Below are 27500 nucleotides of genomic sequence, written 5' to 3'. Positions count from 1 at the left end.
CTTTGAGCTGGCCTCGTATGCTATAAAGTCTCTGGTTAAAACACCCATTTTAAAGACTGTTTTCAATTCTGTTCTACTTTTTAAATCAAGTCAAGGCATGGGTCTTCCAAGTAATGTATTCGGGTTGGAATTTCTTAATATGAAAAAGTTCATGAATCCTTACCTGCTCTTTCATCACTGCAGTGCTGATGCTTTGCAAGGAACACGTCTGGGTCTTGCTCTACTTCAAATATTCTTTGCACTGCATGGTATTGCGTGCTACATTACGTGTTCCTGCCATGCAGTTTTCCCCTTGTTACACCAGGTTGTACTTCAGATCTTAATTTCACTGTAGGAATTTGTAACAATCTCATTGACTTCAAATGTGAGAGTAAAAGCTGCAGAAGAGTCGCGTTAATGCAGGCAGATTTGAGCAGAAGATGATACATGGCCAACATGTTTTCTTCGCATTTCCTTTCTTTTCTGCTCTCAAAGAGGCACCTGCTGCTGCAGAGGAACACTGCAGTAGCTTCCAAATCAGGAACCTTCATTCTCTGTGCTTACAAAATATTTCTCTCCTTCCCCGTAAGTCACTCCTTAAAAGCCATTCTGAAATATCAGTGTGTAAGAAATAAACACAAGAATCGTATTTCTGGGTAACGTGTATATATATATATATATACACAAATATATTTGTCTTAACATCTGGTAGGTGAAAGGAAGAAAGCCTGTCCATTTTCAAAGCCAAATAAAAAGCAACCTTTCCTGTTAACTTTTGTATTTTAAACGGCTGTTATTCAGGGAAAGGGAATTCCCTGGCCTCAGTTTATCTCCACCGGAATATCTGTAGCTCACGTGTAAGCTTGTGTTTTGTTCTTTTTGTTTTGGTAGTCTTTTCCAGTTGGAAAGAAGAGAGAGCTCCTAATTCTCTGCCTTTTCCAAACCTCTAGTTTGTAGTTGTACTTATCATCAATATTGCAGGCCCTGACACTCTGCAGCACTGTCACTGTATATACTGTGAAGGCAGTAAAAATGAGCACTAATCAATCTTTCAGGGAGAAGCAATGAGCATTAGAAGGCCACTATCCTGTGACTAAACACACCCCTTTTATGGAGTGTTGGTGCTAATAAAGGACAGCTTATTACTGAGGCAGAGACCAAAGCTTGGGTGAGGTCAACCATGACTGGCAGTCATCAGTCATTCTTAATGATACTTTTTCCCGTGCTTTCTAAGGGATTCTGAGCAGAGTGCAAATCATTTGGGGTCATCCATAGTTCATGTACCCACAGATGGCAAAGGTTTTGAAAGACTTTAGTTTAAACTTGTATTTTTTTTTTAACGTTATTCAAGTAGGCAAGAAAAGCCCTTCAAACAAAACAGATTTTTGCTTATTTGGAATGTTGTATTTTCTTTCACTGTAATAGATGTTTTACACACCAGAGTGCTTGTGCATTATAAAGAACTACATAAATTTATTTTTATGACGTCTGTCTTCTTTAATTATTACCTTTGATGTCTATTGGTGACTAAAGAGAGCTTAACAGGATTTCTCTCCCTTCTTAAATTTCGCAAAGTGAAACTCAGCCAGTCCCTGACAGTTGTCTGTTCCTCACCTTCAGGATTATTTTATAAATCCCTTTCTGATGAGCGGAAGTGTCAAATCAAGGACAGGTCATAAAGTAAAAGTATAAACCTTTTAAAGGGAGACCTTGGTAATATATAAACATTTTGCACACTATCTGAAATTTTATGGACTTAAAAAAAAATGATATTTTAGCAATAGGAAGGCAAAAGTTTAAAACACCAGGCGGTGTGCATGTGTTTTTTGAATACACATTTTTTCCCCTTGCTCCTTATCTTTCTTTCTATAGTCATATTTTACGTGCATTGAAAAAATAACTGTGCTGTGTGTAGGGGCTGTCACTAAAGTTTCTGTTTCAAAGGATCTCCCTATTTCGATTACTTTGAAATTTGTGCTTTTTTGTTTGTTTGTTTGTTTTTAAATTCCTCAGTTAGGCGCTCTCTCTGCCACCTTGAAGTTGGTGAGTGGGTATATAGCTGCTGTGATCTAGACAACTGCTGTCATTTTCAGCTGGTTGAGATTATCTGAGATCTTACTTGAGCGAAGCTGTTAGTTTCCTTCTGAAAACTGAAGTAACCTGGATCGCTTTTCGGATTTACTGTTAACTCCACATCACTGCATAAAGAAGTATTTTATGTTATAGTAACACATTGCTTCGTAAAATCCTGATGGCAGGTTGGAGGGCAAGTGAACGTATGTCGTTTCGTGTACCTACGTGTGAACGTATACGTACTTCAAACTTTGGCAATCATTGCCAGTGCGATTTTTACAGTTACAGTTGATTTCCTTTTTGTGCTCATCTTTATACTGTTAAAAAAGTCAAGCATGTGCAGCATTTGTAAAATGAAGAGTACAATTTCACTTGGTTAACATGAAAAGCTCATTTGTTTCCTTGTGTGTGTGTGTGTGTGTGTACACCACCGAGCGCAGTGGCACCCCGTCCCACATAAAAACATTTTAAAGTTACCATGTTATGTACTATAAAGTAGTAATGTGGGGACGGGCGGAGGGGAAGGCAAATCATTCTATTTAAAGGTCAGAGTCTTTTTCCACATGGTTTTTGGCGGCTGGGAGAATTGTCTGACGAAGTCCTTCTTGGTGGCTGTTGTGAGTGTTTACATTGTTGGTTTGGATCTGCTACTTTTTTGTGTCCTGGCTGAAAGCTAGTAACTGGTGCAATACTGTAATTACACGTTGTATCCCTGGCTTCTGGGGAGTTGAGCAAGCCATTCATGAACTGGTATGAGTGGGTCGGCTCTAGAAATGATACAAAGTTTGCGTTTGTAATGGAGAAACATTTATGCAACGTTTCACCTGACCAAAACACTTATTAAAGCCTGATTCAGGAAAGCACTTGAGTGCTTTTGTGCACCCTGTTCCCAGTTCTAGTGTTCACTAGCTCTATTAATAGTGAAAGCACGACTGGTGCTAGAAAGTGACCCTGATCCAGCAGCCGGCTTCTTGTAGTTGCAGCGGTGTGCCCATGTACAGCCCACTAGTGGAGCAGCACCTGAGGCTACAGTTCAACCAAGAAATACTTTTGCTCAAAGCTCCGTGTATCAGGTAAAACATTGCATTTTCAGTTGCGGAGAGTTTTGGATGGCGTAGTGGAGGTGAGAGAGCATCTGTGCTGAGAGGAAGATGGTGAAGCGCATGTCTGATGTGAATTTAACACTGGGTAGAGGGCCTACGGAAAGCTAGGCTAATGTTTTACGTCAGTCCAACTCCTAGGAATGATATTTTGGTGCTACGTAGGTCTTGTGCTTGTTCTCTGGTCAGAGGCTGAAAGTCAGCTTTGGGTTCAGATGCCATCATACTGCTCTGCATAAAGGGGATAAACAAAAAGCAGAGCTAGGCTGTGATTGCATCTCGTCAAGGTGATGTGCAAGTTCAACCTTTCAGATAGGCGTAACACTGTTATTCAGATTCTACATCCACATCCCTTCCTTTTCCCCACCCCCTAACCATGCTTTTGGATGTTCAGATTTCTTTCTTTTCTTCATATCTGAAATCCTTGATTTTGTCTTTCCAGTCTGGTTGAATAGGAATCGTTTAGTTTATGCAGCTTTGTGCTTTTTCTCTACAGCTTGTATCTGCATGAATGTGTTGCAGCCTGATGCGAGTTCATTCGATTAAATAAAATGCTTAAATTGTAATCCGTGCAAAACGATCATATTTGAAACACTTGATGTCTCGGTGAGAATCCATTTAATAGTGATCAGATTTAAATGATTTAACACAGTAGTGATGGTGGGAGGTGGGGGAGGGAAATACAGTTTTGAGAAATTCCTGTATATAAAAAAAAGATTAAACCAAATTCAGATATGTCTCTCTCCCCCCTTCTCTTTCTGTCTCCCTCTCTCTTTTTAAGCAGTCAAAAGATATACTGTATCCCCAGTGAAAGGGCGCTTTCAATCCAGTTATCCACTTTACCCAGTCTCAGTTTCCAGAACCTTCCACACCCCCCCTGGTTAAACCACTAAGCCTTTGATTCCTTCCTGATTACACTATGCAAGACATCTATCAAACACTGTCTTATCTGTTTGTAAGGCAGCTCAGGCCTCAGATTTAAGTCATGGGTTTTGGCTACAAGTTGGAGTGTGATTAATAATTGACTAATGTAGCTTTTATTTATCACAGGCTAGCACATTTCACCATTACCGAGTTAATTTATGTTAAGTGTAAGCTGTCGTTCAATCTGTTTTTCAACTTTTTTTTTTTTTTTTTTTTTTAAATCCTAAGTCTATCTTTCACTTTTTGAGAAACAAAATCCTTACACAGGGCACAGTCTTGCTCGGTGCCAAAAAGTTGATTTCCTTTTCAGCGGAGCCATACATCACCGGCCCTCCCAGCTGCAGTGTCAGCCCCTGACAGAATGACATGTGTCATTTATCAAAGGGGCCAGGCCGGGCCTTGGGAAACGTACACGACAAAGCCTGAGAGAGTTCATTTCGCAGTCCCCTCCTACCCTCTGCGAGCCTCTTGCCAGGAAAGCCTGTGATGTTTCTGTCTTCACAGCATTACAGTAAGTCCTTCAACCTTCACAGAATTAACCCTCGCTGCTGCTGCGCTGCGGGACCTCCCCAGGGAGCTGCCGTGCCCAGATGCGGTGCTGCCAGCCGGTGCTGGGAACAGCCTCCTGGGTTGCAGCCTGCCCACTCCTCTGGCACCGCCGGGAAGCAATCCTGGGCCTGCTGGTGGCTTTCCTTGTTTTTAAATCCTCGTGTGCCATAAGAATTAGAGTCCTGCGTTTTTCCACAGCAGGACAAGGTCAAAGACATAAAAAATAAGGCAATAAAGCATTTCAGTCATGGAGAAGGGGTAGCCGCTGTCCACTGTTCACATAAGGCAGCGAGAGAGGGAGTCTTCTTCCACCTTCCTCTTTAATTCTCCTTCGGGTGGTTTGAAAGCCTCACACTGACACAAACACAGCAACGGCCTCTCCCTGTGCCCTTGTGTCACGTCCCAGCCCCACAGCCTGACTCAGGAAGTGATCCGGTGGCCTGTCCAGGTGCTGCCATCACCAGCACCGCAGCCACGGCAGGGGAACGGTCTCCACCTGAAGGTGTCACTGGCACTGAGCCGGTCGTGTCTCTGATGATGCGTTGATCCTGAAGCCCAGGAAATGTCAGAAGAGTTAAAGCAGAAAATAATCTGTCAAACGAAGAGGAAAGCATTTTCAAAATACAGCAACACTTTGCTGAAACAAAAGTTTTGTTCGCGTGCGTGTGTGCGGGTATGTTTTCAGTGTCCGAATTTTACATTTTGATCATGTACAAAGAATGTGAGAAAGTTATTGTCTCCTCCCCTTCCCCCACCAAATCACTCTTTGTACTTTGCATAGTTCCTACCACACTGAAGTTATTTACAGCATCAGATATCATTTAAAGAGATAGCTAAGGAGACGGTAGCCTCAGCTAGGAACTTTCCAGAAAGGAGTCCTATAAATTAGCCATTGCTCAGGAGTGGCTGTTTTCTAGTCAGGGCTGGTCCTTTCATTTGTCTACATAAGGCTAATTTATTTTTGCAGCCAGATGTGGGCTGACAGCCATCACTCAGAGCTTCCTTCCCCCACTGTTAGGAGGTCGGGAAAACAGTCACGTTTCCCATTTTACAGAATCCCCATCAACATTATTGAAGATGGATGTATCTTTAAAGCAAAGATTGATTGTGGATATCGGAGTTATGGTGTCATTTATCATAGTGAATATTATTTAGACTTGGATTGTACAAGGCTGTAACTTGAGACACAGCCAGGGGAGGGACAATCTGGAAACGAGGATCCATGAACTTTAATGGATGGATGCTTTTTCAAAGCTCCACTCACTATAGCATGATTTACTTTTCTTACGGAAAGGAAACAAGCATTTCAGTTTTAAAGGGCCAGCATGCCATCTTGTCCTCTTTAGTGGGTCCTTCACAGAGGCATGTGGGACTTAAAGCTGAGACAATAAATAGAAGCTGTGTCTGAATGTTATACGTATGTAAGTGCTTTTATATGAAACATATCTAGGTGCACTTGAGACTCTCTTGTGTGAATTACACATTACACTAGTTAGCTTCTCAGCTGGAGGGGTACTGTGGCTAAATAATGTGAAGTATTGATTATAGAATGCTGTGATCTGAAATTTCAGAACCTCCAAATAAATTGCATTACAACTAGCATTGTTACATATGCATGTTCGTCTCTGCTTGGAGAGGCAAAGCATCTGAACTTCATAGGCACTTACTGCTTGAGAAACAGAGGTGGAGAGTTCAGTAAATTGTACACGTTCCTGGTAGAGCATCACTGTTGTTGGTTGTTGAGAAATACAGCAGACCTAAACAGCCTGATGCATGCTGAACTTATGTTCCACTTCTACGTAAAACATAGAAATGTAGTTCCCCATCTTGCAAGTGGAAGCATACCTTGTATTTTCAGAATATGCATTCTAGAAAACTGCTCACAGCCTGCTGAAAATCTGAAGGCATGCTGCAGCTAAGGTTTACTTAGGATCTCATACCACCAACACACATGCGTGCTTCATTGAATTATAATGTGATTTACACTTTGGAACATGACTTCTAATTTTAAGAAGTGGATGAGCTTGAAGATGCTCGGCTGACTTCGGAGAAGGAAAAAGTTCTTGCAGCTGGTAGCAGAGGTCTAGTCAAGCATGCTTTCTGCACAAGTTCTGCAGTCCCAACTTGTAACTTTCTTCCCTTAGTATCATCTCCTAAATTACTTTGTCCAGGTAACCCCCTGCTCCCCAGTAAAGTTGTTTATTTTTCGCTTGACTCCTAATTTTCGCTGGTGACTTCCATTTCTGAATGACTTACTTTTTGGAGTTCTTTTCCATGCCTCAAAACATAGCTTGGGTCCCTCTTGGCCTGCACCCCTATTCAGGGGGTCATTTATCACAGTTTGGGAATTGCCATCCTGTCCAAACATTTTATGTTGGACAGCAGTTTATTCATGTGGGCTGACATGTATCGGCTAAGAGGAAGGTAGTTCTGCCACATTTGTTGTTCTTGATGAACTCTTCACATAATAACATGTAAGCCAGCACTTCCACAAGGAAATACTAAATCTTATGCCAACTTATCACCTTCCTTTTTCTTTAAACAAAACCAGAAATCACTTATCTGCCATAAACAAAATTCAGTAAGAGTTTTCATATGAATAGTCAAGCTCAAGAGTTGTTTTAAAAAAAAATCCAAACAATGGAAACAATTATGAACATCTGTTTTTGAATGCATATGTATTCTGTACATAACAAACAGAGAAATCCTATTATCTAGAACAATAAAAGGGAATTTCCCTTTCTGTCTGAACACTCTGGGAAGAATATGGTCTTCCATTTAAAATCATGATTTGAGGATTTTGTTTCTTTTTTTTTTTTCCCATTAATGAGATGAAAATGAGGATTTATTTATTTATTTATTTATTTATTTTTATTTGTGGTGCAGATTCTAATTTCAGGGCACTAATATAAATCCTGGTAAATCTACTTTTACACCTGTGCAGCTGAGATCAGAATGCCTCTGTGAAGTCCTGATGTATTTATTTGTACGCAAAAGTATTTTTCTCTTGCTTGAGAAACATACAAAATGTCTTCAAAGAGGAAGCAGTTTATCAAATTCATATTAATCACAGCATCAATAATGTTGACCGGGGTCAAGTCATTACACTAAATATATTGTAACCATTATTAATGCATGTAGCCCAGTGCCATAGCTATGATATAAGACTGCTGTTTCCTGATTAAAAGCTGTTTGGTGATGCAGAGATTCAATACAGATTCTCCCTGCTTTGTGTGACTGACAGTAGCTTCTGGTATTCTGCTTTCTTCTGACAGTGGAGTATATTAATATGAACACACCTTACAGAGGGGCCTACAAGAAGTGCAGAATGCAGAAAACAAAAGTGTCTAATTTCAGCAGCCACAACTGTGCATCCATAAGGCAGCCAAATTTATCATGGCACATTATGGAGTGCAGCAAATGTCATGAAAACCATTGTTTTTTAATTTTTTTCCCTGAGAGTCTGAATGAGGTGATTTATGGTAGTTATCCATCTTAAGGGTCATCCATCAACTTTTAGTTGCTAGGCAATCAAACCAACAGCTGTTTGCTTTGAGTCAAGCTGAAAAGTTGTCAGTCATCACATGCAGGTATGACCTTAGTGGTTAAAAACATTGTAATGCATGCAAAATTAAAGAGACAATGTCCTCTTTCATAAGCAACACAGGTAATGTTAACCCAAAGCTTTTATTTAAGGCAATGGTTTGAAGCGCTGGAGATGGTGGTCTTTGCATCATAGAAATATTCACATGACATAAAAGTTCTTTGTACAGAAACTGTTGGTGTAATAAATAGTGCAAAACATAGTGTAGTCAACACTAGAATGCTGTTACTTTTTTACAGGCTTCCCCTAGAGCCAGGCTATAGGATACAGTATGGAAACCTCTTGAATTTTGTGTACCCTGTTCTGCCATGTTTGTTACTATAAACGAATCACTTGTGATTTGAAGGCACTATATTTGACAGTGTAGGAACAACCTGGATGCAATATGAGGACACAAATCTGTTTCCATTCCTTGCTTCTGGTCTTCCGTTGAAATCACTTGCAAGTAATGTTATCCTTCCAATTGTTATTTGGCTTCACTGATTACCATTCCTCCTTAAATAACTCTGCAACTACTGATAAGCTGGATTCTGCAAGGGTTTCTAGAAAATAGTGAAGAAGGTGTAGGGAAATGGTTGAAGAGATGACAGTGCAGGATTTGTCAATAAACATACAGTTGATAACTTGCTGTTAGTGCCTGATACTTGAAAACTGCGTGCATTTCCAGTGCTGTAATCTTGAGTCTCTGAGCCACTCCACTCTTGAGATTCAAAGAGATGTAGCAAGTGGTGAGAAATACTCTGTGTGAAAGTGCAGAAGGAAAGTGAAGTGAGCCATTTTTTGTCCAAAATCTGCCTTTTAGCCATTTCTTACCAGGAATAGCCAAGGGACTACCCTTCTATTAATGAGCTGTTTCCACGAACTCAACTATGAGCTGCAGATGTTGAGGTGGAAGCGTTCTGCAAAGGAAAAGTTTGTTTCCACAAAAAGGGTTGTTTTTCTGAGTCCTTTGTCCTTTCTTCCAAAGAAAAGAAAAAGAAGGTTGTTTTTACCTCTCTGTATGTTAGCTCATATGAACTTGCAGATGTGAGGCCAGGCCTAGTGGAGATGACACATGGTAGTTTTCAGTAAATCTTACTTTCCTCAGATCATATATCTTATTCTGCTGTTGAGTGTTGAGTGTCTTGTCTTCTCAGGGACTCAGCTATGTGCTAACTAATCATGGTAGGATTCTTATTTTGATAAATCTTTTATAATATTTCAAATTTTATTTACATAATTACCCAACTGTCTTTGCCCCCTTAATGTCTTTGACTTTCATTTGTGTTCGGATTTGGTTTTGGACTTATTTAGATTTTACTGCAGCTACTAGTGAACAATCCTGTGCCCTCGAAACTAGTGTCAGCTGTGCGGGTTCTTGCGTGGGCTCCCATTCACATAACATCTGAGCACTTTCCAAGTGTTAATGTAAAATATATGTGCAAAATACTCCTTGTAGTGAATGTACGGATGGGTGATAACCATTTTCATAACATCCTCGCCATCGTATTTTCACTTATCATGTAGCTCACACCAGGTGGCTTGTTAGCAGTTGCTAATGAGTTTGTTGTAGTGTGGGAGGTTCCCAGGTTGAGAGCTGTACTTGCCAGTTTTGCTCCCTTGCTTGGGTTGTTTCCAAGACTTGTGTGTTTGCCTAATATTATTTTAAAACTCTTCTAACACTTAATTTTATTCTGCACAGAAATGTAAATGTGGAAAACATGAGAGTCAAAGCTTATCAGGATGTATTTATTTCTGCTTGTTCCTTAAAAAAAAAAAAAAGCAACAAATACTCTCTCCTCTCATCACAGTAATATTTTCTGTTAGCCTCCTCACTAAAATAGATTAGTAACAGAATAAGTCCTAAATGGATCTTTGACTCCCTTCCATTTACCGCAGGCAAAACCTGTTTTTCTACTTTATTTTTTTAAGATAGTAACCACTATAACTGTAGAGAGGGAAGGTTGATGTAGGTTTTACAGGAAATTTAAGGAGAAAATGATCACTTTGGGACAGATAGTACTACTCTGTCAAGTATTATCCCATCTGCAGTAGAGTAATGAAACTCATAGGGGGAAAAGGTGGCAGAATCAGGCTATTTGATCAGGTTTAATCTATGAAGTGCCTAACCTAGTCCTTTACCCTTTAGTATAGCTCAGTATGTAATCCACCTGTCCACATCACCAGGGGGACAAAATGAAGAATTTAGCCTGCTGTTGAGCAGAATGAATTTCCATAGTGGATCAACCTAATGTTACAGTGATGACACGTGGTAATTTGATAGTTACCACATAATAACATGAACAATGCAGTACATACAGTACTGGATAACTTCATTGGATGCAATGCTAATTATGTGGCAACTCACTAACTGTTAACGCTTTGTCTTCTGGTTAACATGTGTTTACCTTGTGCTGGTGGTGTCATTAGCACAGGTGTCTCTGCAGTTAAAATACATCAAGTGGACCATGTTATTCTTCATTTCCTCTGTTTTTGTTTGTTTTGAATCCTTGTCCAATATGTCAAGAGAGCAGTGGTTGTATTATATGTAATATATAGAATTTTTCATCAATCCACAGAGACTTACTTCTGTTCTTGCAAATTTTGTTGGCATTTGGAGCATGTGTATTTCCTTTCTTAGCAAATAGTGGTGCATTCCTAACTGGAAAATGAAAAGAAATCTGAACAAATTTCCAAAATTATATTAGACTAGCTCAAGTAGGAAGGAACCTGCCAAGTTCATCTAGTCCAACTGCCTGACCACTTCAGGACTCACCAAAAGTTAAAGCACTTTAATGAGGGCATTGACCAAATTCCTCTTGAACACTGACAGGCACAGGGCATCAACTACTACTTGTTCAGGTGTCTGACCACCCTCATGGCACAGAAATGTTTCCTAATGCCCAATCCAATCCTTCCCAGCCAGCTTTGTGCTCTTCCTGTATTGCTGTGGGGTACCAGAAGCAGAGCCTGACATCTCCCTTTGCTTCCACTCCTCAGGGAGCTATGGAAAGCTGCAAGGCTGCCTCTTGGCCTCCTCAAGGCTGGACAGCCCAATGTCCTCAGCCTCTTCTCACAGGACATGCCCTCCAGCCCTGCTACCCTGTGTTGTACTCAGATATCTCTGGCACTCCAGCTGGTGTCTGCCAGTTGTAGGAAAATGGAATCTCAGAATAAAGTTAATATTCGAGTAATAAGAATGGGATTGAGTAATGCACTGGGAATGGCTTTCTATTAAAGACAAACGCAACATCAGATACACTGGGGTGTTTTTGCCTGGTTTACTTGAATTAAAGTTAGCAGATAACATGAACATATAAATCCTACATTTTCTCTTGTTAGCTAGATTTTTAAACAGCCTCTGGCTTTGTGTATGAGTTACATTTATATACTTGTAAAATTGCTGTTTTTTAATTATTATTAATAATAATATTCAACAAACATTTTCTTTAGAGGCTCTGTCAGGATCAGAGTCTGTTCAGTTAGAAGCTTTGAGCACAAGCTGCCCCCCAAATCAACAATGATGATGAAGAAGGCTGATATGACATGCAAGTAAGGGGAGACATTGTAAAGGTGAAGTCTTGAAGCAAACTTTGTAGGGCTCACCCTTTCTTATAAAAATTACTACCATTACAGACAGTAAACAGCATATCTTGCCAAGTGTCATCATGTTTGAAGAATACTTCTTCATTTAAACTTTTAATGTGCTTTACTAGGGATTTAGTGTGTAGAGGGAGTGAAAACTTTTTTTGGGTGACCCTAAGTTATCCTATTATCTATTTGGGACAGAAATACATTGTTATCATCAATCTTTTTGCCTCCTTTCTCCTTATGTAACCAAAAGCAACTACTTTTAGGAAGCTCCCAATTTCTAAGTAGATCCTGATGAAGTAGAGTTCCCTTCCTCACGTGAACTGCCCGGTTCCTCAGGTTGACTGCTCTGTTGACACATGGAAAGCCCTGCCTCACATGCTCCACTTCCAACTAAACTTTTCTTTGTATCAGATATGTCTATGTCTTTCCATTGTTTTCTTTATGAAAAGAGCACATAAGAATAAAATACTAGGTTTAAGTAAGGCTGAACCAAGAGCATCCCTGCAACGCTTTGTGCTTCAGAAATAATCTCATTTCTCCTCCTGGCTTCTAGAGAAGTTCTCTAGATTGGTGGATTCTGTTCATAGTTGTTTTAGGAAAAAGTCATCAAAACTTATATGCTGTGTAATCCTTTTGTTCAGCACAGTGCCACCCTGCCCATTTTCATCTTTCTGTGTCTTTGATTGATTGTTTTTTGTTTGTATTCTATATGCATCTTGCCAAAGCCCTGTGAGTTTATGTGCTGTGAGTGCTGTGGACAGTTTGCCAAGACCAAAGATGGAGCAAAAATAACTATCAAAATTCCTAGCTATCACCACTGTTTTGCTGCTGCTATTCTGCTGAAGATTACCCCTCCTACAGCAGCAGGGATTACCTCACGTATCAGCAAGCAGGACATAACTGCACTCTTCAGCTACATCTGAGCAGAATCTCAGCGTCATCGCTTGAATCCACTTGCACTGGTAGATTGCACCAGATGCAGCTGGATCTGTTCTTAGAAACCAGCTGAGCTTTTCAAAAACTAAATCCAGTTCCTCGGAAGTGCTTTGTGATCGAGCATACTGTATGTACAAGTATTTAGTGAAATGTTCTAACTTGGAACATTTCCTTTAGAAAGCTCTGTGGGTAGAGAGGTAGTCTTTGCCTGGCATGCAAATGGTGAAGTTGTTTGTATATCTTTTGGTACACAACAAGAGGCATCAGCAGTTCATCCTATCAGTCCTCATGTTTTTCTGGCATTCTAAAACGCTGGGAATGAATTTATTCCTGACTTTCCCTGCTTCCTGAAGAAGATAAAATCAAAGATTTTCTTTGTTTCTTTCTTTCTTCTGAAAACAAGGTTATTGGACTTTCTCTAAACCAACCTTTCTCTCTATATTCTTGACTCAGTAGTACCAGAGATCTGCAACTTTGCTGCGTATTCTGTCAAGATTTTTTAACACAAACTCGCGGTGAGATTCTGAGATGTACAGTCAAATACAGAAGTACAAGGATGCAGTAAAGGGTAGTAAGCTGTGGGTAGGGTATATATAATATATTCTGATTAAACCTGTTTTCTTATTGTTTAAATACTCTCCCACTTTGTCTGTTTTCATTGGCCTTTCCTAGGTGTAATTCCATTTACTTCATTAGATGTGGATAAATTGGATAAAGCATTAAAATCCTACACTCCCAGAACTTTTCATTGCTATCATTTTTATTTCTAGATAATAAAAGTTGTGAAGAAGTAGAGCACTATTCTCTAATCATTTTCCATTTTTTTCTGCACTTCTGAGGCATATTATCTAGCCCAAGAAAAGCCTGTGTGTGTGTGTGTGTATTTATGTATAAACAAACTTATGAGTAAAATTCTGCAGGATGGTAGTAAAACATCTGCTTAGTTCAGTGTATCATGAAGCACAAGGCCAAAAGCTGAATGATTCTACCTCTTGAGAAAGGCGTGTATATAACCGCGTGTATCTTAGGGATGTTTTATTGCATTTTGATTTTTTTAAGCATGTGCAGCATGGAATGAGGAAAAAAAAAAAAGCTTTCGTTCTTATTTTCTTCTAAAGAGGCTCTGCTACACAAGCCAGGTCGATTTTCAGCGCTCCTTCTCAACTTTCCTGAAACTGCCAGTTGAGTCTAAGGAAATCATAACATTTACAAACTTGATTCCTCTTAGTTATGCATATGCAATTTGGGGTACCTTATTTGCAGCCAATGGATTCACAGCTGTATCAGTGTCAAGCTGGTTAAAGTATGAACAGAATCAGATTTACAGGATCTTTGAACTCCTCTGTGATTAATGAAATTCTTAATTCTGGAAATATGACAGCAGGATAATCTTGACAATATTTCCCCCTGCTTTTCAGGGTGGAGGGATTTGAAGCTTGCAATGGCAGTTAGAGGTTTGACCTGTTCCACTACAACGATTCGCTTGTTCAGGCTGGACTCTCCCAAGTAAATCCCTTTTCATTTCCCGCATGCACCTGTGCCTCATGCTCATGAGGTTAGAGGAGATCTGTCATGCTACATTTTACCATTCGGATTCTGACCAAGAACTTGAATATTCCATTATTTTAAGCCTGCGGAAGGAATGCTGCCAGTGCATGGTGACTTCAACATCTCGCCTGAAGGGTGGAAATCAGAAGACCTGGTCTCTGTTCCTCTCTTCCTGGGCCTTAGCTTTTGTGCTTGTAAAATGAAGTTAGCAGTAGTTGCCTTTTAGCATGAAAGATTTTAAGATTCACTTACCAAAGAATATTAGTTAAGTGCCAATATGACAATATTATAATGGTATATAGCAGCTAATGAACTCAGGAGGCTGGTCCTGCTTTGTTGTGTACTTTTCCCAGTAAACTTGATTGTGGAAGAATATACTTGTACAACAGTTCTCTAGCAAATGATCTAGTATGATCATTTAGGCAGATCTGACAAGATCTCATTAGACACCAGTTCATCACCATGACAGTGTAGGTTTCTGAATTAGACAGATACATAATTACTGTGGTAGGTCTAGGCCCTTATTGGTAATGGTTGACAGTATTTTCTTTTGGAAACCGATAGCTGTGCTTCTTATTATACACCTTATGACCAGCAATACAACTGGGACTTTGAGGCACTTTGTGATTTGGAGTTCAGCAAGAGAGAGTGAGTACAAGCTGCAATTAATAAGTTGTAAAGAGACTGATTGTTGCAGCTCAAGTGGTGAACTGATGTAGTTACCCAAAAAAAGATTGAGAAGCAATGACCTAACTGTCACCCCATGGAGAATGAGCATGGTCTTAAATTTGTGAAATATCCCTGTTTTACAACACTGACTAGAAGAAAGAATTCTGTTAAAAGTTAATGGAGGAGTTCCAATGGAACCCTATTAGTTTCTTCCTCCATTAAATGACTGATACAGACTTTTAATGGATGTTTTAACTAGGCATTGTTATCAAAAGGACTATTGCACAAATTAAAACCAGTCCCATAATCAGTGAAGAGAAACTGGATTTACTTCTCTGCCTTTGACGCGAGGGAGTCTGTGTGTTTGTGTGTGAGACTGAAGGGATCGAGAAAATGGCGGAGGAGAGGAAGATGGCAGAAAAATGTGTTAGAATTGAGAAACCAAATATCCGTGTTTTCAGAAGAATGTTGAAATTGCCAGTGAAGATCTTGTGTAGGGAAAGCAGGTGAGATAGTACACTTGATTTCACACAAACTGAAAAGTTTGGAACTAGAAAAAGGGAGGAGCATCTGTTTAAGAGCTGAGATAGTTCTCCATTTAGCGATTCAGTTTTGGTAACATTTTTATGCCAGCAAAAGGCTTGATTTTATGGAGTACTGAGTGCTGTGAACTTTGATTAAACTGAGTGAACATCAAGGGGTGGGCTTCCTTCTAAGAGAGCCTGGACAAGCGTTACTCTGATCCTGCTGAAGATAGGCCAAGGGCAGGTGGTGGTACCTTTCTGTTCCAAACATAAGGCTGTGTTTGCATAGATGCAGGAAAGGTGGCTTGTGGTCAAAATAAAAGACAGTAAGTCAAAATAAAAGACATTTTGAAGCTGTTTTGTGTCTTCTGCTATGGTGACAGAGGATTGTACGTTTTGTTTCAAACTGAGGTGTTGGCTTGCTGTTCCGATATTTAGAAGCTTTCTTTTAAAAAGCATTAGGGAAGGAGTTTGCTGCCTGGTTTCGGACATGCTTTTGCTCTCCATGCAGAGCGCGTGACTTTCTGTGGCACCCCTGCAGTGACCCTCTCTCTAACCTGGATAGATTACCCACAGGGGGTCATTTGGTCTCCATCCTTGTGCAGCCACAGCCATCTCATTTACAGGGATCCTGCCACACAGTCTGTAAGTCCCCTTTGTGGTACATTGACAGTTACATACACTGTTAGCAGATGTCATCTTAGTTGCTTCCCAGCTTCTTCCACTGAGTGAGAGCTGTTTTAAAAACCAAACAAACAGAAAACAGCGAGGTAAATTAGTGCTGTCATTCCACTTTCCATGTGCAAACAGACTCTGTGCATATGTGGGGCAGTTGCTGTGTATTTAGATAGATGTCTTTATTTGGGGAATGCAGAAAAGTAAGGCATTCATTCAGAACCAGCTGAACTTGCATTGCAGTGCATTGCTTCAGAACAGTCGTGACGATACTTGTTTTCTGTGAATGAGCTTTCCTTTCCCTGCTGTTAGAAGGCGCTGCTCCCAGCCGTTATAAAGCTTCCATTTTACTTGCCTGACTTCTTTCTATCAAGGCGTTCAGTGCATCTTAAAGCGTTCTTTCTGTCCAGCTTAAATCTGGTATATCATCACAATACATTTTTTGATCCTGCTCTCTGATATGCTTCAGCATATTGCTGGTTTCTAGCAAATCTGTCGGTGCATGCTGCTGACAAAAGGAAGGTTCAAACCTAGTGATGGCCCCCTTGAAGACCTTGGCATCTGGCCTGCTTGCATGTCACAGACTGCTGGCAAAGGCTGTCAGTTACACGCAAATGGCTTGACATGCCATTTTGTGTGTGTGTGATGTGGATTATTGACCACTAGAATAAGAACATCTGAGCCTTTTCCTCTCAGTTGTAGTAAAAACTTCAGATCTGGTATAAACTGCAAGGTTGTTTTTTTGTGTGCTGTTTTTGGTTTTTGTTGTTGTTGTTGTTGTTGTTTTGGCGTGTGTGTGTGTTTCAGAAGAGGAAGGCTAGGTCTTTCTTCTCTAAGGCACTGAACTGGTTTAATTGAAAGAACAATTTGATTTGCTGCTGTAGCTGCTGCTACAGTAAAATAGCTTGGAATGCTAGCAAATTTTTACTTCTCTCACCCAAACCAAGGATTTAATACTGGCAGGTGAACTTCTGAAGGCTGCTATCAAGTATACAGAGACAATAACTGTCTTGGAGGTGGAACTTTGTCAATATGTTTTGCCTTGGGCCAAAAAACATTCAGAATAATGGAGTGCTAAAGCCCTGCTCAGAAATGTTGCAGCTAGTGAAAGGGGAATTTATTCCAAGTTTTAGAATGCGCTATTTTGGTAGGATGTGTGGTTTCTTAATCATCCTTATGTTGAAGCATCAACCATCAAGACATTTGGGGGACACCTAGAGGCATGCTACTTGCTCAGTAAGAGTTGCCCTTTTACTTAAGATCATGCGAAGCTGGCTGCTTTGCTGTCCTACATATTACAGTATCATGTGTTTGAGCCAAAATATTTTTTCCAGTGCTCCTTAACCTGGCCAAAGGATTTATTTTTTATTATATTTAAATGTCTGTAGTGGGATGGAGGAGAGAAAATTAAAAACTACAATACTGACAAAATGAATAGATGTTTACAAAGCTACTTTGCCTGTTTCTGAAATGGTTATGAGAAGATAATCATAAAATGATTTGAAGAAAAGGTAATAGAAGCCACTTGGGATTGCTTATATAATATGTATTTTATAATGCCATAAATAGCAAGCAAACTAGGCTCTTATAAATGTGTTTTATTAATGCATAATGATTTATAATTATAATTACTAAGCCCAGAAATACAGACAAATGCTTGTTGTTTGGGAGTAGGTAAACTATAAAAAAAAAAAACAAAAACAAAAAACCTGTTAGCTCCAATGGCCAAAGTCATGCAAGAGGGAGGGAAGATTTTGCTCCAAAACTTGCCAGCCCCGAGGCTGGCTTTCCATTGGTTAACGCAGTGATAGACTGCTCCAAAGGCTGCCTCTTTGTCTTTACATCTCTTTGAAAATAAAGATTAACAGTATGCAACATTATCTCTTGGAAAAAAAGAAGTAAATAGATGCGTGGATCTGAGTTCCAAGTTTATGGGCACTGGTGCTATATTTTCACTGTGCTTTTAGGAGAAGGCCTTGGTTTGGTAAGGCACACAGGAAAAACTCTCCTTTATTGATTCAAGCTTGGCAGTAAACTGAATTGTAACGCTCCCAGCCTGTAGCAGTGTCTTTGATGACGGCATACGAATGCAGAACTAAACAGAAAGGGATCGTGCTAGTTTCAGCTGTTTTCAATAATCAGCAAAGAAAGACCAGTAGATTGTATTTTCTCAATAGCAGAGAAAAAAATAAAAGATATATAAATATGCACATACAATAAAACTCATCTTTTTTTTTCCTTGATCCCTTAAGGCAAAATTAAATTAAAACAGTTTGAGAGTATTCTCCTAAAGGCAAGAAAAGTCTGATGCAAACATTATGTACGATACATTTTTTTAACTGAGCTCCAGTATCAAAATCCTTTTGAAAACATTCTTAGAGGACATTAAAATGGGATACTTGGTGTACTGTATATCCTGTTCTAACCTTGTTGTAATGATCTCTAATAGCTTTGATTATACCATCCATATTTTTATGTATCATCTAATGCAGTCTGTGAAGCTCAGAACTTCTTTCTGCAATTGCGAACACTTCTGTTTGTACTTCTTTGACATATGTGTATGACTCCCCTTGACAAGTATGTACGCATGCCAGAAAGAGTGTTACTGCATTTCTCAAAGGTTAAGCATATCCCTTTCTTCATATATATGCCCATTCCCAGGGCATTTGAAAATTTTGCCTGATTCTTGGCTTGAAATCGGCACCATGAAACTCTGATTTATGTTTGTAGATTAATTGCAGAAAAGCAAGATCCTGACCATGAGTGGCAGCCAGCTTTCTGATATGCAGAAAAGCTTACTCTAGAACTCCCTGACATTTATGCAGGGCTAAAATATCCATTATGCAGTAAGGAGATTGTATGAAAAATGTTAATCCAGCCTGCTTCTGGAGCCTGGTTTAAGGCCATATGAAACATCTAGAGATCTTCTGTTTGTAAACATAGTCCCATCAGAAGAGTCAAGAAGTGCATTGTCTTAGATACCTGAAATTTCCCACTTCAAACATCCCTGAGTGTGTGCCATGAATTTCCCTACCTTAATAATATATACATTATTGTATGTTATTCCTTAAGTCATAGGCCATGCACTTATGCAGTATTGTATTTTAATTCAGGTAGTCTAGTCAGAAAATTACGATTTTATTTTCTCATACAGCTGCAAATTGATGCCATGCATATGATACAGTATTTTTCTGTAAGCCGGTTTGAGATTAAAATAGTATTTGCAGCTAACTCAATTGTTTACAGTTTCCCAGCTAAGTACTAATATTTTTATCATTATTGCTAAAAATGATTATCCTTTGTAGATGCATGACCTTTGTATTTTAGTATTATAAAATACTTACAGAGTTCCCTGTTTAAACAAATCCATGTTTGGATCAGAAAACATAAACCTTCACTGATTTACATTTTGCCATCCGTACAATGGATAATTTTTATGAAAAGACCAAACAGCAAAAGGCAAAGCCTGGAGGTCTCCCCTCACATTTTAGCGAAGATTTAACAGCGAGATGACATAGTGAATAAGGGCCTGCTTCTGTGATTTGCTCAGTACCTCCTATGATTTACCCTTGGTGCCAATAAGGGCATGCCGTATTTTGCAGAGGATATGCATCCCATGGTAGGAGCAGGTCCTAAGAGTTTTACAAAACACACTGAAGCAGCAGCAGAAGTTGTAATCTAAACAAAATTAAACTTTTCAAAATAAAAGCAAAGAATATGTTTTATTTTGTAGCTTTGCTTTTCTTTTAAATGGCGGTAGCTGATGTGCATACTACTTAAGCACACTGAATAATACAGAGTAAGTCACTCAGGCATCGACGAAGAGCTGCCGACCTAAATGGGAGCACGCCACATGTACCTCACAGCACATTCCCATTAACGAGAAATGTTCCACTGAGTGCGCTGGATCAGAACCTCATCGTGCCCTTGCTTCAGGAAGGAAAGCACTGACAGCATGCTTACTGTGCTCTTCTCATTTACCTGCAACCTCACCGGTTCTTTTCTTTGCGTTGTCAATGCCCGTATTTTTCACTGAGGAATACACAGAAGCTGAGATTGAACTATTAAAATGAAACAATATTTGAGCTTTTCAACCACGAGCTAACAACTGGTGAAAACACTTTTTCTATTCGTTCCTTTTAATGCTTTTCACAACCCACTCAAACTAAAATAATTTTGCAGAAAACTAACATTTTCTTTGGAACAAGGAGTGATTTTTCACTATTCTCTCTTTCCTTTCACATAGGTGATTTTAAACATCCAAGACTAGGCAGGTCTCATGAAAGCTGTTTCTCAAACGTGTGTTGCTGATTTTACATCTCTATATCATCTCTCATCTTCTAACCTTGTATCTTTTTTCAGCCTGGTGAGGGAACATTTGCTGGATTACAAAGATGGATTTAGTGGGCCAAATTCTTTCCTCTCTTATGCCAATGGTGTATCACCTGAGTTTGCACCTGTGTTAGAGAATGTAGTATTGGATTTTGTGTATTTTACTTTTGCAGTTAATTTCTCGAAGCGTACTGTGTTTATTCACAACTCTTAGTTACTGTAGCAGTAACAGATTTTGGTAGCTCTAGGAATATTGACTTGTGCATGGGCAACTTTCTCTTGCTGTTTCTCCTACTTTTCCAGATCCTAAGTCACTCCAGAACACAAATCACAACCTTGTAGTTAGCTGTTGATCTAGTTTCCACAGGTGTTCAATATGACCAAAAGCAGGAGCAAACAGAGATGTGAGAGGTCACAGAGGATAATAATTTCTGGCAGTGATGCTGTCAATAATAATACTTAGCTGGGATGCACTAAGTAAACAGTTAAGATGGAAGTGTTCTGTGTCCATAAATGTGTTAAAGAAATCACATTCTACTTGGTATTTAATTATACTGTTCCATAAACCTTTGCGAAACATCATCTACAGTACATTCAATGAAGAACAAAGAATTAAACAAAACCCCCAGCTCTTTCATATCATTCATTCTGGGCTCCGACACCCTGCACATTATTTTTCTATAGAAAGGCTTACTTACTCACTTAACTGGGAAGTACTTTCTTAGGTAAGGATGAATTTACATGTGCTGTGTGTTTCTTATGCTCAGGCAAATATTACTGTGGTTTGACTCAGCCCTTTCACCTGCCTAACAAAACCCTGACTACATAATCAATGGGAAATTGAGACTTTCTTAGGCTGAATTAATTTCCGGGTTCATCTTTGCTATAATCGATGAATATTTTGTCATTAATATATAACAGTGTTTAAAGTGAAATAAAATGCACGAAATGATAGCCAAGACATTTTTTTTTTGTAAGCATTACAGCATCTTAATGTTAATCTGAAGCAATTAAAGGCCAGATCTCAAACAGATGAAAGCACTCCACGTCTCCAGTGTTTGGAGACAAGTTAGTTGAAAATGGTTTCTTAAAAAAGCCACGATCTATTGATTGTGTTATTATTATTATGAGCATCTTAAATGCTATTCTGTTTTCCTGTCCTTAAAGCAAACAGACAAACGAAAACACAGTGTGCAGGAACTTAAATACTGCTTTCACTTAACAGTGATGTTTCATTGCAGCCTTTTTGTGATTAGAATAACACAGTTGAGGGTCAGTGGCAAATAAAATAGAAAGCTATAAAAGGGCATGTCCTTTGAAAACAAAACAAAACAAAAAGTTTTAAATAGAGGACAGTAATGAAAATACTGTCCTATAAGATGATAGATTGAAAAATAATGTGATCAAAGATTTTCGGTTAAATTTATTGCTATTACTAAGGCTGTGGCACTGCAAACAGTGACTTTATTTGGGAGGAGAAAAGCTAGAAATTTTATTCTCCCCAATCCCATTTGTTTCTTGGCATCTTCTGTTGATGTTTGTCTCTATTTTTTTCCATTATTATTTGCTAAATATATTATGACACTTTATTTACCTTGGTCGAGAGCTCTGAGACCTCTGTGCGGCTTCACCATTCTAGCAATTTCACAAATAAATCACCGATCATTGTGCAGAAGTACCACAATTTACATGAAGGCAGCGTTATTTTCATGGTAGAAGAAGCAGGTTTATACTGGAGAGTTGGACTGCTGCATCTGTAGGTATACGCCTGTAGAATATATGCACTCAAGTCTTTTGTTTTAATTATCGCGTAGTGGTTTTTATTAAAACACCATGTTACAGAAGGATTTTGGATGTAGAGTGGTGGCAGCTATGTTCTTTGATAAAGCTTCTCATTTCATGGACATACATTATTTTCGCATGTGTAAAATAAGGGTATGTTGTTAGTCTTTTGTTAATTTCCAGATAATTAAACATTATTATCTATTTACCAATGAATAGATGTGATCTGTTTACAATATCAAAGATGTATATAAGGCACCCAGCTATAACTGAAGCTCTAATTAAAATACATCATTGTTTGTCATGGTTTTAAGGCGAAAATTAAAAAGCGTTGCCAAATTAATCTTCAATCAAGAGTTCATTAATTAGCTAACCTTCTGTAAATGGGCTGCAGTATGATGACAGCTCACTAAAGGACCATTTAAATGAATTCCTGATTGTATCAATCAGATGAGGGAAAAGAATTAGATTTGTGGTTCTTTGCAGTAGTTCCTGCAAACATTTTCCCAACATTTAATACACACAATGGATGTTAAACTATTTTAAAGTTATGAATCCTTTTTATTACTGTCCCAAACTCTGTTACTTCTTGCTGTATATCAAAGGAAAATATATAATGCTGCCAAGGTTTCATGATCCTGAACAGAATATTGCAGAGGAATATGCTTTATAACATAGTATTAAGCAGTTGCTTGAAATAACATCATAACTTTCCACGAGAAAAACGTTTTGAACAAATTATTGATTATATAATAGTCTTTAGTAAAATTTACTTTACTTCTGTCACAAATTTTAAATTATGAGTGCTTAAGTGGTCAGGTACTTCAGTTGCTTTTGTGCTGGGAGCATAAAATTTCTGGACCTCTAGACTATCTGGGAATGTCTGCCATGAAAGTGACAAATTAAAGATGTTGGTGTTAGATTAGGGCATATTTCTGTGTTATTTTAGTACCTGTAATATCTATCTAGACTCATCACAAGGCTAAGGAAAAAAAGTTTAGAATTGGTTGTAGAAGATAATACACAATTTGGTGATTCCTTCTATGATAAATAGGTGGGACGGTGTTTTTTCTTTGCATGCATTTAGTCTTTCTGTATGCCTTTTGTGGTTCTGTGTGAACATGTGCTTTATGAGAAGTACGGTCAAAATAACAGTCTCTATTTACTATTGCCAAAAGTTCTCCTTAAAACTTTGCATAAACAGACATTTAGTTAACACTGAGTTGTTTAGATTCACAGTGAAATAAAATGGTGGGATGGTCGGAGTTTTTATTTTTTTTTATTTTATTTTATTTTTTTTTTTTTTTTGCTTGGGGGGAAAGCATGAATTTATTTATTCACTAGATTCATACACTTAAAATCTGTTAGAAAAGAAAGCGTTAATTATGTCTAAGAAAGATTGCATGTCAAAGTGCTAAGTGGCATATTGCATATTATGACACCTCAAGTGTATACAAATTAAATAGCGATGGTGATCTTTGTCTCCGCTGTATAAATATTTCCATTTGTTTTACATTACATATACCAATATTATTGACTAGTTATCTGCAATTGATATAATATTCTAAAAAATTGTAAAATACATCCCCATCTTGTTTACATAAATGATAAAAGCATTTATTAAAATACAGCTTAAATTGAATTTAAATTTTTTGGACCAGTGTAGCGTTGTATATTTTTGTTATCATCTGCCCTGAGACAATAACCTTGTCCAGCACTGCTACATCTGTTAAGCCTATCCTGTCAATTAAACCACAGAGATGGTGTGGGTTTTTTTCTTAGTCAAGGTGTTTGTATCAACATTTCATACAGATACAGTAATCCGGCGTGAAGGAAACTCAGGTTTTTTTTTTCCCTCAGTGCTGATTTGCATATGCATGTCAAATCTAGCTATGCCATTTTTTATGGTATTGAGGAAAACAAAATGACCTTTACTCAAGTTCTTAATAGTGGAAGGTTCTGATGTTCTGAATTTCCAGGTAGTGGGGGGACAAGTCTAGGAGAGCCAGCGTTTACTGGTTACGCCACTACTGCTCGCAACAGTTTGATACGGTCTAATACTCAAAAACTCCCTTATTACTCCCTGTTATAATTGCATCTATGCTCAAGGCTACTATAGTTAGGCTACATTAAATCTCATTGTCAGTCAGGCTGCATAAGGCTTAGGGAGCTCACGAGCTGGCGCTGGGCAATGCGATCTTCCTCAAGAGCAACTTCTGTGGCTGCCATTCGCTCATCTCTGGCAGGGCTGCCTTCCTGCGTGCATAATGGACACGCCTGACGTGAATTATGTAACTTGCTTCTCCCCCCTCCTAACAGGCAGTATTTGCTTAAAAGCAAGCACGGGCTTGGGAATCTAGGTTGCCCACTCTCCTTTTAGCTAACTGCACACGCTATTTATCACACTAGACAAAAAGCAAAAGCAAAAAGTCACTAATTAAGTTATCAACTTGTATATCGTATAGATGTACACACGTAGGAGATGGGTCATGTACACTTAGCAGGTATGATAAAATATAGGAGCTTTCAGCAGGGCTTCTATCAAAATAATTATCCAAGCAATTATCTGTGCTATTCAGCTAACTTTTGCATGCGATGGTGTTTCTGTGCTTTTGTGTTCGTCAACCATCCTGCTTTGAGTTCTCTTAGGAACTATTAGACTGACAGTTTTCAAATTGTACAGAAAAGACAAAGAAAGAGAAAAGGGCTTTTTATAGAAAATTGTGCCTTTATTACAGGTAGTTAATAAGTATTAATAACGTAATAAAAAAAAAATGAATGGGTTAAATGCAGTTGCGTGATTTTAACCGGTGCACAGAATTCGATCCCATGCGACTTGCCTGCTGTGTCGGGAGATTGCCTTTTTCAGAGTCTCAACACCAGAATTCTTCTCCTCCCAGCTACAATGCTTCATCTGATAGAAAGGAAGGACAAGTAAACCCTGATGTACCTTGCTTGTGAGAATTTTGCAAACGATCCCGATTCCATAGACTGATATGGGCAAGAGCATAAACCAGCTGTCCCTGAAGCATGCACCTCAGGATCATTTTGCCATTCAACTACACAGTAATAACAATAATTTCTAGATTTGTGGCTTTTTGGCTACTGTATGTATATCAAATTAAATGTTTTGATTCTTAGCTCTTCAAAGGATACTTAGGTAGGCTGATGAACATCCATTACCTACACTTCAGGCAACAGTAGCTGTTGAATTTTATATAGAGACAGAAGAGTGCATACTAATGGTTGTATATCTTAAAAAGAAAAAAAAAAAAACCCACAACTAACTGTTATTTGGGGAGGAGAGGGGGTTTGCGTTTTTCTTGGTCTTGTTATATGGAACTGTTTTCATTTTAAGAATGTGGGCTTTGTCTAGTGATAACCTTTGTAATACGCAGAGGAAAACCTTGCAAGCAATAACGCAATATTTTATTAAAAAGTTTGCTTCTTTGTGGTGGCAGTTTTCTTTCAGAGCATCACAGGTAGAGATAGAGGGATAGCTCATAGGTGGAAAGCACAACTAAAACGTTTGTATTTTGTGGTTGCAGCCTTTTTCCCAGTTACTGGCAAAGCCTTGAGAAAAGTAAACCATGTGCTTTTGTACTGTCATATTTGATTTGGGCTATATTCTCACTGTTGTTTGAAGCTAACATGAAACGCAGTGTCTGCATGACCCATTTTAGCAGCCCATTATCATAATTTCACTGTCGTATGGCCACTGAGTTAATGTACTTACAAATGACAGAGAAAGTGTGTTACATGACCTTAGGGTTTTCAAAAATTAAATGACGTAGGAAGTCGTATTTCAAAGAATTGTTAAAGAGTAGGGTTTTGGGGGGTTGGCTTTTGACTTTCAGTTTATTCTTCACCTCTCAAGTGTCATAGCATTTAACAAGAAGATATATTCGTTCCTTTTTAGACAAATATACTAAAGGTTTAAACCTGCTCGAGGTCTGAATTTTATCCATTAACTTAATATATTTGACTATTTTAATTATTTTACTTACATGATTCATTGTTATTTTCCCATGTTCCCGGGAAGTTAAACTGTCTTGTGTATTCATATAGTTTGCTGGAGATTGAGTTTTTGCTTTTTTTGTTTGTTTTGTTTCTTAGTTTGTTTTTGGTGTTTTCTAAGTAAGTTATTTTGAACCAAAGCAGCAAAGCAAGTTATCTTTTGGATTTTGCAACAACAAGGCAATCTTCTGGTTGATCATGTGAGGTGATAGTGCTGGGAATAATTTTGACTTGAAAAATAATCTCTTTAAAAAAATGACTTTCTTAATTTGAGTTTAAACTTGAACTGAATGTGCTTCTTATTTTAAGCAAGTGACATTGGTATTTTATCAGTGTGCAGTGTCCCCATACTTCCCAAATTTTATGGTGTCATGAACTTACATTGCTAAAACCCACCATAGTGAGTGATTGATGTTTCTTTCATCACAGAAGGGGTTACATTGAGGGTAAACCACAGTGCCTATGATATATATCCAGTAAATGAGGAAACGGCAGGAGAAACCACAAACATGTAGTCCAAGTGGCATATCCTCACCTTTTCCTCATAAAGTTAGGCACTGAAACCAACTGGCTTATCTTTTTTTTACCCTTGTGAAGTTGAAAATCCTGTAGACAGTGCTCTATTTGAGAGGCTTCCCCATAGTTCTGCTGTTTTAAGATGACTTTAGAAATGGAAGTATTTGTTTTTTCTCCTTACTTAAAAGTAAGTGGAAGTTTGACTAATTGTAATAATAATAATAAAGCTTTGTTGTGATTAATACATTCTATGAAAGTGACCCTATGTGACAAGCAGAAGGAATTCCATCATTTAATTTAAGCATTTAGTTGGCAATGCTAGAAATGTGAGGTGGGAGGTTCCATGTAAGCTTGCTCTCCGTTACCACCTGCAGGTCACCAGATTTGTGACTTGAGTCAGGGTCACAAGCGGGGTCTCACACAGGTGACCCGTGGTCGGTGACCCATGGTGGGCCACAGTGGTTGGCTGTGGCTTAGGAGAAGGGTGGTAGAAACTTTATCCAGACAGCAACCAGTCTGATGTTGGTGGAAATTATGTCTGTACAAGGACTGGATGCTGAATTGGTGTTCTTTGTTCAACCATTGATGAAAGTCATCCAGCCTCTGACCCTAATGGCACAGCTTTACTTAAAATGACTACTTTTTGAGAATGCTCCTGAATGTTATCTTAGCAGGCACCTCAAATGGGTTTGGAGATGA

General features: G+C 38.6%; 1 protein-coding gene across 3 annotated transcripts in view; it reads left to right on the top strand.

Annotated features, from left to right (window-relative positions):
• Nucleotides 1-27500, top strand: part of TSHZ1 (teashirt zinc finger homeobox 1) — a 54848-nt gene that overhangs the window by 11635 nt on the left and 15713 nt on the right. Inside the window, exon 1 of one of the 3 annotated variants that reach the window (XM_085220675.1) lies at nt 3764-4587. The exons of the other annotated variants lie outside the window; for them this stretch is intronic. Within the exon in view, the coding sequence (XP_085076801.1) occupies nt 4563-4587 (25 nt within the window). The 5' untranslated portion in view covers nt 3764-4562. Of the gene's footprint in view, nt 1-3763; nt 4588-27500 lie in introns of those variants that run through there. 3 annotated transcript variants of the gene reach the window in all.

Source organism: Meleagris gallopavo, chromosome 3, assembly GCF_905368555.1.
Source record: "Meleagris gallopavo chromosome 3, MGAL_WU_HG_1.1, whole genome shotgun sequence".
Lineage (NCBI taxonomy): Eukaryota > Metazoa > Chordata > Aves > Galliformes > Phasianidae > Meleagris > Meleagris gallopavo.
The sequence above is the reverse complement of the archived record's forward strand: the minus strand, read 5'-3'. Positions and strand labels throughout refer to the sequence as shown.